The sequence below is a fragment of the Populus alba genome, chromosome 7 (genome assembly GCF_005239225.2).
Source record: "Populus alba chromosome 7, ASM523922v2, whole genome shotgun sequence".
In the NCBI taxonomy this organism is placed as follows: domain Eukaryota; kingdom Viridiplantae; phylum Streptophyta; class Magnoliopsida; order Malpighiales; family Salicaceae; genus Populus; species Populus alba.
Window position 1 is genome coordinate 3,660,522 of NC_133290.1, and position 14,056 is coordinate 3,674,577.

Here is a 14,056-nt window from a genome sequence, read left to right on the forward strand (position 1 = left end):
GACGAAGGACATAAATATGGATCCCACCTACCTATTTACAATGAGTATCGTTGTCTTTACTGGCAAAGCATTTTGCTTATATACTGTTTATTTGTTTATAGATTTTATTTTTTTTTTATCAATTTTAGATTATTTTAATTTGCTAATATTAAAAATAAATTTTTAAAAATAAAAAAATATTATTTTAAAATATTTTTAAGTTAAATATATTTTAAAAGACTCTTGAAAAAGCATCCATGTTCTTGCAATTCTTTTAAGATATTGTGCATATTTTAACAACTAGTCTTTACGTGCTCTGAAGTTAACAACCAGATAAATCTTCAGTGGCTATTAATATTAATAATTACAAGACTTGAACTTAAAACCACAAGAAAAGTAAACTTTTTAATCCTAATCTCTTATCACTGAATTACCTACTAAATATTATTCGGCCAATAATATTAATTAGTCTTGTTTGGCATATTTTTCTCATTTATTATTTTTTACTTGGCCTATTAACTTAGTTCGTGTGACAAGTTAGTTTTTTTTAAAAAAAAAAAAAAACAAATACCACACACCTTGCACGTTATCTTTGTGATTTCATAAAGATAAGTAACTTAATTCCTTGAGATGGTCAAGAAAAACTGTTTATTTCCAAGTATGTGAAAATTGATACAAAATTTTTTTTAAAAAATTTCTTTTTGTTTTGTAGAGAATCTCTATTATCCAAATGAATCCTTGTGACAATTTGACATGTCATTGGCTGCATTAGACTACTGATATAGGATAAAAAAGTACAAAAAAATAAAAACGGTTTAGTTAAAAAAATAAAATAAATCTGTATAAAACATATATGTATCATCTCGTTGTCTTAATCATATCTTTTTTAAAATAGCAACCAAATACTATATTTAAATATATAATCAGTATACTTGACTTTCTCCCCTTGTTTTTTATTTTATTTTATTACCAAATCATCGGACTTTCTCTTTATTTTATTTATTTTATTATCCATATCATTTGACTTTCTCTCTTTGTTTTTTATTTTATAACCGACATCATCTCAAAAACAGATTCCCTTTTATTCTCCACTCTACCTCCCAAATAAGCAAGAAAAGATTTCCTTAAGAAAATCGCAAATAATAGACCTTCGGTGTTTATTGTTTTAGGTTCGGACCCACTTTCTAAGATGTTTTTAGAATTGTTTTTTTTAAATACATCAAATAAATACTTTTTAATTAAAAATATTTTTACAAAACATATTTTACACTGTATTACCAACATGCATCAATAACAAATCAAACCAACAAAAATTGAATTTAATTGGAAAGTAAATAAACATAATTTATGATTAAGAAAAAAAAAAAATATAATCCGAAAGAATTAATCAATTGGCATTTAACACCAACCAAGATTACGTATGAACATTAGTTTTTTTGAAAAATATAATAGTAATTGCTTTTCAAAATATTTTTGATTAAAAAAATATATCAAAATAATATATTTTTTTTTATTTTTTAAAATTATTTTTAATATCAGTGCATCAAAATAATCTAAAAATATCAAAAAAAAATATTAATTTGAAATAAAAAAAAATAAAATATTTTTAATTTTAAAAAAAAACTTTTTTAAAATACCAAAACAAACAATTTCAATTAAACCTTTATTAGCCGTCCAATTAGATTTATTTTTGTAATTTAAAAATACAACGGCCACAAATTAATAAAAAACAAAACAAATCCTCTTAAGCACCCTCAAATCAGTTAGTTCTCTCCACGTTGCATGAATTTCTCTTAATCCTTATCAAAATGGCAAACATGTAATATAACTAAAACGAAGCCCTCTTTTCAACCGCTTCTGTGTATTTAAAGCAACGTAAGAAAAAGAGGCAGAACTAAGGCAAAGAAAGCGTATCTTTCTTCTGTGATAATAATCTCCGAGTCTGTTTCCTTTGAAAGTCTGTAGAGAGTTCGAGAAATGGCTGCTGAAGATGGACAAGTGATCGGGTGCCACACTGTTGAGGCGTGGGACGAGCAGTTGCAGAGAGGAAATGAATCTAAGAAGCTGGTATTGTTTTTTGCGTTCTTTTTTGTATTTTAGGGGGTAGATTTGTGATGTGATTTTGATTATCTTGCTTGTAATTTATGTTACTGGGTTTTTTCCTGTGTTTTATGTTGTTGGGATTTTGTAGGTTCTGATATGATATAACATAGATTTGCTCTGTTTTGGCCTCTGTTTATACTAAGTTTACAGTTTTTGTTTAAGACTGAATTTGATTGTTTCATTGTTTGTGAGTTGGTAACTGGGGGTTCATTTGTGATGCGACTTTGATTATCTTGCTTGTAATTTATTGTACTGGGTTTTTTTTGCGTGTTTCTTTGTTGGTTTTGATATGATATAACATAGATTTGCTCTGTTTTGGCCTCTGTTTATACTATGTTTACAGTTTGTGCTTAGACTGGATTTGATTGTTTCATTGTTTGTGATTTGGTAATTGGGCTTTGATCTCTTACTGGGGTTTGCATTTGTTTTCTTTTACATAAGGAAAAGGGCTGTAATCGACGTGGCTAGGACAATGAAGCTCTTTTGAGAGATCATGAAGTTTATTTTTTGGAGCAAAAATATACTTCCTTTGAATTGAAAATGATTTTATGTTTTTTGATTGGTGGTTTTGTTTGATAGTTACATGTGATTTTCTTTGTTGAGTTCTGATTTTCGGCAACCTTGGAAAACTATTTGTCTAAGATGGGCTCCACTAGTGGACTGGCTGTCTTTACTCTTTAGGGACCGAAGCATAGGCAAGAAATCTTGGATGATGACTGGTTGCTGGTGGGGTCTCCTGGGATTGGATTGGTTTTTCTACTAGTGGAATCTTTGAATGAGTATTTTTATCTGTCAAGAATAAAACAAAGAAGCGCTTGTTTATGTTTCTATGAGACGGACGTTATTGTGTTTTCCTTAAACAAAGTGGCTTGTTTAATTCACAATTTGTTTTGATAATTAACTTATCAAACTTTTTTGGCCAAGTTTGTCCTTTTGTAGAGAGAGTAACAAGATGTCTATTTGGGTTTTGTTTCTACTGCATAGATTTAGCTCTGTGGTTGATGCAGGTGGTGATTGATTTTGCTGCTTCATGGTGTGGTCCGTGCCGTGTCATTGCTCCTTTCCTGGCTGAGCTGGCTAGGAAACTTCCCGATGTTATCTTCCTTAAGGTTGATGTTGATGAATTGAAGGTAATTTTACACAAATCATTGTGTTCGTTTCTGATGCTGAAGTTGCGAGGTTAGGATTTGATGGGTGATTTTTTTTTTTTTTTTTTTTGCAGACTGTCGCTCAGGATTGGGCTGTGGAGGCAATGCCAACTTTCATGTTCCTGAAAGAGGGGAAGATTGTGGACAAAGTTGTTGGAGCAAGGAAGGATGAACTGCAGCAGGCTATAGCAAAGCACGCAGCTCCTGCTGCTGCTACTGCTTCTGCTTGAAGCTGATGAATTTGCTTATCGTTTTTTGATATATGCTATTAGAAATCTGGATTCTGAAGCTTGGTTTTTATCTTTTGCTTGAATGGTGAACTATCAATGGTTTTTGCTATGGCATGAATCCATGTGTTCAACCGATGCTTGTTTTATGAAATATAATCTTTTACAGTTATCCCAGTTGCTTTTAACTGCAGCTGCTCAACTCTCATTGCCATGAACATTTATTTCTGGATTTCTTTTTGGCAATTAATTAGATTCATGAGAACCAATTTATGTGGGGAGGACTTTGGAACATCTTCATGAGTGGTGTTGTTGGGTATGATGCCACATTACAGTTGGCTCCTGGAGATGTGATCTTAGAAATCAATTGTAGATAGAATGTCCTCAAGGTTTCCTTAAAATGCTTAATGCCCTTCTGATTTTTAATCCCCCAACCAAAAAGAGACTAAACGAGAAAGCTAAAGGAAGAAGAATAGCTTTCTACAGTATGGAACCGTTTCTGAGCACAGGAAATGCAAAGCAGTAACCTTTTGTTTCGTTTACAGTAGATTCTTAGGGGCCAACTCTAGAAACGCCGACAAATCACTCGCTCCATAACACCAAATCAAATATTCCATTCTGCTTCAACCTGCGTTCTATGCTGCAATTTTTCCACAGTACCACTTGGTTTCTGAAGAACGAGGTCGTCCATGAGTGAGGAACTGCAGAATGTTTTTGGCAATAGGGTGAGAAGTACCTATTTCTTTCCTTGCCGATTCCGTGGATTTCATGTTATCGTTTGAGAGGTTGGAGTTTTTGGAGACTTGAAAGGCCAGCTGATAGTGCTTGGTACTGAAAAGGAAACTCTTAAAATTGAGAGAGTTTATCAGGGGTGTGATTGAGAATAGTTAAGTGATTGGAATGGCGAATCCATTAGCCTCTGGTGAGATTGCAAGCATTTCCAGTCGGAGTTTTGACCGAGTTTGGGGAGAACACGGTTGCACCTGCCACTTCTTGGCTTTGCTTTGACTGAGTTTTGAGCACCCACTGTCCTCAAATGATGCCCAGGGCTTTCCCCAGGGAAGGTGAGCCAAAGGACATTGGACTATGGATACATGGAAACGAGAAGAAACGAAGTATAGAGTAGCATCCTGAAGAAACCAAGTATAGAGCAGCATAAAATTCTGGCCAAGTAAAATGAAATTGAGCTGGCAGAATGCTCTTTCAAATTCAAGGAGGAACTACACATACAATGGTCATACTAGGATCCGCTCCCAACATGAAAACATACCTGGGGTTTGATTTTTCCCCGCTTAATACAAACACAAGATAAATCACACCACTAGAAACACTTCTTTTCTCCCAATGCTCTCTCATCCACTTAAAAAGGAGGAGGACTGGGGCTTGAAATTCACCATAGGCCTCAAATTGCAGAGCCTGGGAATTTTCAAACTCACCTATCTAAGGATTGACTAATTTACAGAAGTTCATAAACCAAATTAAATTAAGCACTAATTTGCCTTGAGCAACAAACACCCTTGCCACAGCCTCCCAGTTTGAAAGACTGCAGCATCTTACCTATCCAACTAAACAACCTTTTGCTGTACTCGTAGTCTCTCGTACTATTGTTCTTCCTTGCTTTTCTTGCAGGTAATGTGTTGTTAAATTATTAGTTGCAGTATAAATAAGGGACCTTGTTCTTCACGTAATTAACCCCTCCAATTGGTAGGGGCACAAACAGCTTCGACTGACAACTTCTTCATTACATTTGGACATGGATCTTGGCCAAAGTTACTGTTGGATATGGTAACGGCACATCTCTGCTTCCCTATACATTTCTGTGAAAAAAGAAACGAACACGATGAAAAACATTATGCAAGGATGCTTAGAGATTATAAAACAAGAGTAGTGTTACATACCTTCTCTAGGATGGCATAAGAGGTAGAAGCATGGCAAGCTCCTTGCTGATAACTTCCACAAGTTCCTAAAGGAGTTCCAAAGCTTGCAAATTTTATGGAAGTGATGGATTGGCCTACACTACACCGAAGGTGAACCTTGGGGCTGTGGAACTCTTCAGCTCTTCCATAGCTTTCAATTTGCCAGTTCTTAATAGTTGGGTGGAATTCAGAGACCTCAGCACAAACACTGGCCAGTGATCTCTTCACAAGAGAAATTCTTGAAGGATCCCCTCCAAGTTCCTCAAAAACAACCAAGAGATTATTGGTTGGCTTCAACCAAGACCGAGGAACATGGTACCTGGAAAATGAAGCTTGTCAGAGCCAATAAACAGGCTGTTTTTCAAATAATTTTTCTTTTTGGAGGGGGCTGGGGGGGGCTTAGGTTTTTTGAGTTCTATGAATATTTCAGCATGTCTCCGTAGTTGAAGCAGAATTTACCATTTTTGAGTGGGCTGGCCACACCCAAGCTGACATTTTGTAGGACGGAATGTTCCAGCATAACTGCATCCATTGCAATTACCACTAGCATATGCAGTCCAGTATCTTCCTACGCTTTGCCCATTGATCCATATTTGACCCTTTCCCATACCTTCCATGTCCAAAGCCAACGGCTCATCTCCTTCAGGTGCATTGAAATATGCCTGTAAAGTTTATAGAGTAAGTCAAATTCTCCAAACAAATGACCCGTTTTCTGCAGCAACCTAAGTTGCACTCCCCTTATATTTATACCTTATGCCATGTCAATGGCTGAGGTCTTTGTGCAGCTAAAGATGATTGCATCCACTCAACAGAGGTAACACTATCTGGAGAGAGAAGATTCATGGCTTCTCCTTTCAGACCAACCTGTTGTAAAGAAAGCAGTTAGGGAATAGTTCATTAAATTAACAATAAATTTATGAGTGTTAAGCAGTCAGGAGTACTCAACCTGGTAGGTCCATTTTTGCCAAGACAAGTCCCATTTTCCCTGGTCAAGTCCATGCAGTGCAACTGGACCAAGGATACCAGTGTTCCAGGACTCATAGTGTCCACCCACATTCTTCATTGACAACAAACAAAAACATTATCAGTAACTTAATAATCAGAAGGCATCGTGTCACTGGTTCACTACCCAGATTAAAGATCAATAATATCCTAGTCACAGGGTTTTCAACATCCCAGGTAATAATCTTGAAAACTTGGTGTAGTGCATATTGATAGGAATGTGCTCTGACCTAAAGTATATAGGCTTATGCAATTCAATAAAAAAGTACAAAAAGAACACTCATGTTTCATGATAGGCTAAGCCTTTAATGGATTTTGTTGATTGATTTTTTATGTTCCCTTAGAAGAGAGCAATATAGTGAGTGGGCAAAGGAATCCCAGCTTCAAACAAGCATTTGTCAACAGCTCTGTTAAATTTCAGCAACTGTTCATCAAATAGACAATTTCAGCTTTTTGAATTTATGTCCCGCTCCTAGTCTTAACACTGCATAAAACACTAAAATATACACAAAAGTGGACCAGTGAAACTAACCGGCAATCCAACAGCAACACTCAGTAACGCAATTCTGTTTGTCCCAGGACGCAGATTGACCTTCCCAGTATAAGTAAACCTCCTATTTTCTCTCGTCCCAAAAGCAGAACCTATATGATGCATATTTAACTGAGTAATTGCTAATCAGCTAAAAGACAATCTGTGAATGATGCAATTTATGCACATACCTGAAAGCTGTCCATTAATAAAGATATGCACAGCATGGCCTGTTGATTGAACAATGAGAGTTGGGAGTTTCCCTCCATGCAGGAATGATTCGGATGATCCAATATCAACACTGTAGGAATACGTTGAAATGTGCAAGTTTGATTATAACATCCAACTATGAAACGTCTACATCTTAAGGTCCCTGGGGGGCACATATTGAGGATCGCAGAGGAACTTAATACAACCAGCTGTCTTACCTAGTCATGTACCACAGATAGTCACTGGCATCCCTTGTGACATTTATCTGCTCCAAGAGACCAGCAGTTGTGAATGTTGAGCTGTCATCCAGAGAAGAAATATCCTCATTGTAACTCTCCCATGAAAATATCCCATTTGTTGGCAACATTTCCATTTGAGATGTTTGAACTCCAACCTAAAAAAAGACCATCGTATTTAGTTTTCTCACACCTACTTTATGCTATATATCTGAAGATGTTTTTTTTTGTTTTGGTAGGAGGGATGGTAGATTGTCCCCCTGGAAATTGTTTATAACAAATTAGGAGGAAATTCCTTACCTTAGCAGTATTAAAGACCACATTTCTGCAGTCAGGAAGGATGCTGATGGACCAAGGAGGCAAGTTATAGTGCATGTTGTTAAACAACACTCTTGCAGCAGATTTTGTATCATAGTTTGCAAGAAAAGCTGCACAATCGCCTGATTCTGTAGAGTAAACATGAACCTGCAAATACCAAATATTGACGGAAATCAATACACAGTACCAGATAACAGAACTTCCAGAGCAAGAGCAGTCTCAGGAGAGAAAAGGAAACCTGTTGATAGGTTCCTAATTGAGTGACAATGGGATCGACTGAAATTAAAGCTCGCTCGCACATCTTAATGGATCTATGAAGCTCCTTTAGATGGCCATACTTTGGTTGCCTGATCAAACCTATCAAATTTACGAAGTCAAAGTGGTTAGGAATCCATGATGGAAGCTAATGTGCTTAAAGACTATCAACATGATACAATTTTATTCCTAAAGCTTGGATTTTTTTCAAGTCAAGTTATATTGTTGTGGAGTATGGATGAAGGGTTGATGAGTCCCCAACCCTTTGAATGTAACCGTATCACTCAAATCCTTACCATATTCATCTATTGGAGCATCGTAGTCATAGCTGGTGGTAATGAAAGGCCCTCCAGCACTGCGACCAAAGTTGGTCCCTCCATGGAACTGTTTCACAGAACACATAGGAAATCAGTCTCTCGAGAACAGAATTTACAATCCAGCAATTCTATGTACTTGGAGTGGCTTAAGAAAAAGGAAATGACCATGTAGTAATTAATGAAGGATCCTCCTTTCTGTATGAATTTAGCAACTGCAAATGCCAAATCTTGAACAGGACGCTGGTGAATTGTACCACCAAAATCTGAGAACCTTCACGGTATAATTGAGAGGAAGAAAATTAGGTGAAATGCCAATCCATAGTAAATTGTGAATCTGATATAGCAAAGCTAAAAGAAGCAATGTGCATACCATCCACTCCAGGCCTCTGTCCAAATTGTAGGCTTGTAAGGTTTGTTAGGAGCAAACGAATCACAGTAAAAACCATTGCATGTGTTTATCTGTCGGTGGAAAATGCAGACTTGTGAATTTTTGTAGGAGTATCAACTCAGAGTGAGAATAAAATGAGAACTAAACCAAGATCTTCTGTTAGGCAAGTGCCAGGCTACTTACCACTGGATCCGGGGCATCATCTTCCTTGCACATCACCCAGGGAACTCCAGTTCCTGTTTTTATGGCCATATTTGCAGCCCATGTCATATAATTATAACCAGCAGCACCAAATAACTTACTTTGTACGCCATACTCATTCTCAATCTGCAGAGCCATGGGAAGCAGAAAATGAAAAACAAAGGATAAGAAACAGTGCAATGTACTACATGTCGAAGAGTAAAAAATATATAGCATTTTACAAGATTTCTTCCTTTTTTTTCTTTTTAAACCATAAAATCATTAGCAATTTGATGTCATTTCAACACATCGAAGAGTGTAGTTGCATAATTTGGCAACAAAAAATGAGACAAGAAGCCAAAAATGAAAAAATTAAAAAAAGCCAAAGAGGCAAAGAACACAAACCTGTGAGAGTATAATGGGGCCACCCTGGGATTCAAACAAATTTTCAGCCTTCATTAATCCGACAATCTTCTCAGTGAACCCTTGCATTGCCCTCTGCAACAGTTTATGAGCACAAGATTTGCTTAGTGTTCCCTAATTCTGCTTTTACTTGCCATAAATCTTGATTCACAGTACCCAAACTACATAAAAAAAGAGGAGACAAAAACCTTGAAAGGCTCGTTGTCTGTTCTAAAGCTGATGCCTGGAACATACTTTAGCCAAACAGGAAACCCTCTGCATATAACGCATTAGTGAATTTAGCAAAAAAGAAAATTGTATTCACAAATTAGCACCTACATTGGACAAAAGAAACCGAAAAGCCTTCAAATTGCAGAGCAACCACAATGGGAGAAGAATCAGCTAGATCCAGAGAAAGAGAAGAAGTGGTAAGTACCCAAAATTCCATTCTGCACAAACATAAGGTCCAATGCGGAGATGGGCATAGAGGCCAGCTCTCTGTATTGTCTTCATGAACCTCACAATATCATATCTCCCTTCGAAGTGGTACTGTAACAATCCACACGTCCAAACAATGCAAGAAAATAAATCAAGAGAAACCAAAGCAAAAACCACAGAAATAAAACCAGGAGGAGTAAAAAGGTAAGTACATTTCCAGGAGTAGGCTCATGCACATTCCAAAACACATATGTCTCAATCACATCAATCCCTCCATCTTTTGCCTTCTGTATCAGATCTTCCCACATCTACCACAGCCCAACATTTTCCAAGAAAATTAGACACCCATCAAAAACACAAAGCAAATTACGCAAAAACACTACGAAACAAAAGAAGAAATCAAAAGGATTAGCTTACATCAGGAGTGCTTCTTGGGTAGTGAATAGAACCAGAGAAAAGAATTCTTCTTTGGCCATTAATCATGATTGCCTTTCTATCATAAGTCACACTACACTGGATCAACTCAGAACATCCCAAAAACACAACCCAAAATACCAAACTACACAACTTGTAAGCTGAGTTAGTTCCCATTTTTCTTGTTTCCCTTCACCTTCCTCCTCTATCCACCTCAGTAGCCAAAGAATGAAAGCAGAAAGAGAGAGGGAGAGAGAGAGAAGAGAAGGGGAAAGGTTTCTATTGTTGTGGTCTACTTGGTCTATTGTGAAGCCATTACTGCTTTAGAGACCACAATTTCACAGGTTTCAGGCACTCAGCTTTTAGCAGAACCGTTTATATATATAGAGAGAGACACACACACAAGCACAAACTACAAACTGTACATGCAATGTGTGTATACAGCTGGCTATTTCACTTACAGTTCACATGCGTCAAGAGTCATCATCAGTGCGTGGCTGTGAGCTACTAAAAAGTAGCAGCAGGTAAAAATTTAAGAAAATAATAAATAAATAAAAAAACCTGACAATATAAAAGGGAATACAGTCAACAGTAAAACCAAGAGGCTTTTGTGCACTTCTCTCCTTTCTTTAACATAGATTAGAGATCAGAACAGCATGGTTGGCGATTGCTTAGCACGCGTTAACATAATCAAGTAAGAACCAAAGAGTTAAAGTGTACTTTGGTGGTTATTATTCCAGTATCTTAAAATCTTGTTTGTAATATTCAATTATTCTACAAGACATTTTTTTTTTCTTTCGTTTCTCTGTTGCCCTTATAAATCACGCAATATATTTATTTCATTGATTTAACAAGCATCGCCTGACCTTAATAATTGATATTCAAATACTTCTTGCATTGTTTTTAGAGCCCGTTTGCTCTTCAGCAGCTGCATTTTATTTGAAACACAGTACGTAATTATTTGGTAATGTATAAAATTAATTTATTGTTTATTGAATCTCATTTAATTTCTATGTTAGAAACGTAAAAAAAAAAAACATCATTTCAATGTTTTTTTTCACTATTTATGTTAATTGCACTATTCAATGAATAATGCAATTAACATAAATAGTGTATTCTGTATACTGTTCATGTGAACAGTGTAAAAAAATTGCATTGTTCACTTAAAAATAGTAATCAGTGCAATCCTCTTGCACTGTTCACTTGCCTGCGGGAGCTGCTGTTTTTTTTTAAAAAAAAGCTAGTTTAAAGTGAATTTTATACCTGATAATATTTTATCTAATTTTATTACATGCTAAAAATATTATGAAAACTGTAATTTTTTTCGGATGTATTTTGTACGTAATGGAATTATAAATGGTTTCATGGAATAATAAAAAATATTTTATATAAAGTATGATTTATTTCACGATATAATATCAATAATTAAATTCATAATATTTAAATAAAAAATTCATCAGTATTAATATATATTTTTAAAATTATTTTATAACCTCAATTTTAAAAGCACTCTTAACCAAACACATTAAACTACTTTTTCTTCAACTTCAATTTCAACCACAGTTTTAATCAAACACCTATTTTTCAACCTCAACTAAAAGTTTTTTTAATAACAATTTTTTTTAAATCACAACCACAACAGCTATCACAATACTAAACACACTCTTAGAGATTTTATCCCTCATTCACTCTCTATGCATATTCCGATTAGTGTTCTAAGATATAGAACGTAGAAATAAAGAAGGTATATCGTTATCTAAAAATAAAGATTCATTGCATGACATACTTTTAATCATGAAATACTAACTAAAATTAAGATTTACAAAGATTTAACATTACTAGAGATCCTGCAACCCCAGTTGTCACTTGCAGATCCCAATTGGTAAAGAATTGATGGGTTTGACCAGTGATTGTCAGTGTGGAGTAGGGGTGATATGGTAAAGAAACTAAAAGGTTGATGAGATAGCATACAAAAAGATGCCAAATTTGCTGCTTTTGTCTTGGAGGTTCCTTCCTCAATTCCTTTAGGCCCCACAGTAAACCCTTCCATGTGAGCCAAGAACCATCCTCCCATACTCTTTTATCATCTTTTTTTTTTGTCACACTTCTTGCTTGCAAACTTTTCCGGTCTCCACATTCTCTGTTCCCCCACGCTAAAAAAAAAAAAAAAAAAAAAAAAAAAAAAAAAAGAACTTAACCAGACAACAACCACTACCTGCCATTCAAAAAGCAGGCTTGCAAACAATTCTTGCCGATTCATTTATTTCCTAAACTTGACCCTTGTGTGCTATATTTATTGACCTTAAAGAACTTGCAAAAAATTTGCTCCACCGAATGTATGGTCTCTAGACTCTTGCTTCTTGCATTGTAAAAATCAGCATGATGCTTCATATTTCAACAATCCAATGATGTATAGTACATTTTGGAATTCTATTTTGTCAAATTTTGCTACTAGAATGTTTCGAGGAATTAAGGGTGTTTGGAACTCCAGTTAGAACGAAAGATTTTGAATTTAGTTTTAAATTATTAAATTTTTTATATTTTTTGAACTTATATCAAAATTTTAATTTTAAAAATAAAAAATATATATTATTTTAATATATTTACAAACAAAAATTACTTTTAATCTCAAATACCAATTAATCCTCAGTTGGGATGCTTAATTTGACCAAATCCACATCAATTTCAGTGCAATGAGGCATACTCATAATTCATGACGAAAGCCTTTCTTGATTTGACATCAATCTAGAACATGATCTTCAATGTGGAAAGGATAGGTTTGCTGAATATGCATAATTTTTTTTTTTAACTAGAGCATATTTCATCCAGAGAAAAAGTAAAAACTGGATCATCATTGTTGGACTTGGAAAAAAACAGCCGACGGCAACCAGTTCTTGCCTGGCGGCAGAAGGATTCTTGCCTGTAAATCTTGACTCCCTCTTAATAAAACAAAGAAAGAAGGAAAACATTACAGCTACAGCCAACTTCATGTAGAGAGTGTGGAGATTCAAAGACATGTGTCTTCCGTTCGTATTTTCAAAGCTTGCCCCTTTTAATGATCACCTGTCCATGTGCTACTTAATCCAACTAATACTAATCAATATAATTAATGAATTTAGGTACATGGTCGTGATCTTGGTGTTACACGGCCCCACATGACACATGTATATGTTTAATAGGCTAGGGAAATTAGTGTAACGTGTGAGTGCGGCTTTCATTTCAATCTTTGTTCTTTCTTGTTTGTCTTTCATTTCAATGGCGTGAATGATGGAAGAAAGTGTGAGGAAACCCTAAAACACCGGGGCCCAAGTTGCATTCCGCTTAATCTGACCACTAACTTGATTCTGGTCACCCACTCCATACCGCAGATATCGCATTTCTTTAATTATGTTAATTAACAAATCTGGGTCAATGTACGTTCATGTCAGGTATTTATGATTCGTTAATTTATATAAATTAACTGTTCTTAATCTATTTTTAATGCAGCGGAGAAAACACTTATTGAGTGACAAGATTTTGTTTGCTCGTAAGGGTGCAGCCTTGCCAGGTTTGCCTTAATTCCCAGGCGCCTCAGAACCCTGGCTGGTTAATTACAGTAAACTTAATTAGTAATTAGGCTTGGAATTGCAGTAGTTGAGCGGCCTGAACTTGATTACCCTGTCAGGGAGTCATTTAGCACTCCAAATTACTCGACAATGGCCTTGGTTTCGATGGCCCTGTGCACCATTTACAATGATCATGGTCGATCCAGCCATTCATTTCGAAGAGCAATGAAGCAATCTTCATGTCAGGTTTTCAAAAGACATCTCGTGTGACCCTCCTCCTTCCTCTCCTTCCTCTTCTACCCAAATTGCATTGACAAGTTTTGCTCGAGTTGAGTAAAGGTAACAGATTCGACGTGTGCTTTTGCATAAATGATGGAGGGTCCTATGGGGTGTAGCGTAATGGTAAAGAGCTTGAAATTTGGACGGCATATCTCAAATTCTAGTCAGGA

At 35.7% G+C, this 14,056-nt stretch overlaps 2 protein-coding genes across 2 annotated transcripts; one reads left to right on the plus strand and one right to left on the minus strand.

Moving 5' to 3' along the window:
• The first annotated feature begins 1,855 nt into the window (after nucleotides 1-1,855).
• Nucleotides 1,856-3,659, plus strand: LOC118063094 (thioredoxin H-type). The gene is made up of 3 exons (XM_035077012.2): nucleotides 1,856-2,046; nucleotides 3,090-3,212; nucleotides 3,305-3,659. Exons 1-3 carry the CDS (start codon nucleotides 1,957-1,959, stop codon nucleotides 3,458-3,460), a joined length of 369 nt encoding a protein of 122 aa, XP_034932903.1. The 5' UTR covers nucleotides 1,856-1,956; the 3' UTR covers nucleotides 3,461-3,659.
• A 970-nt stretch (nucleotides 3,660-4,629) lies between these two features.
• Nucleotides 4,630-10,421, minus strand: LOC118063093 (beta-galactosidase 3). Its single transcript, XM_035077011.2, has 19 exons — nucleotides 10,066-10,421; nucleotides 9,861-9,956; nucleotides 9,647-9,759; nucleotides 9,420-9,486; nucleotides 9,214-9,306; nucleotides 8,812-8,955; nucleotides 8,611-8,699; nucleotides 8,406-8,511; nucleotides 8,220-8,307; nucleotides 7,907-8,025; nucleotides 7,651-7,815; nucleotides 7,333-7,508; nucleotides 7,096-7,205; nucleotides 6,908-7,017; nucleotides 6,320-6,430; nucleotides 6,124-6,237; nucleotides 5,833-6,035; nucleotides 5,356-5,692; nucleotides 4,630-5,274 (listed from the first exon to the last, which is right to left on the minus strand). Exons 1-19 carry the CDS (start codon nucleotides 10,237-10,239, stop codon nucleotides 5,146-5,148), a joined length of 2,544 nt encoding a protein of 847 aa, XP_034932902.1. The 5' UTR covers nucleotides 10,240-10,421; the 3' UTR covers nucleotides 4,630-5,145.
• Nucleotides 10,422-14,056: the final 3,635 nt, after the last annotated feature.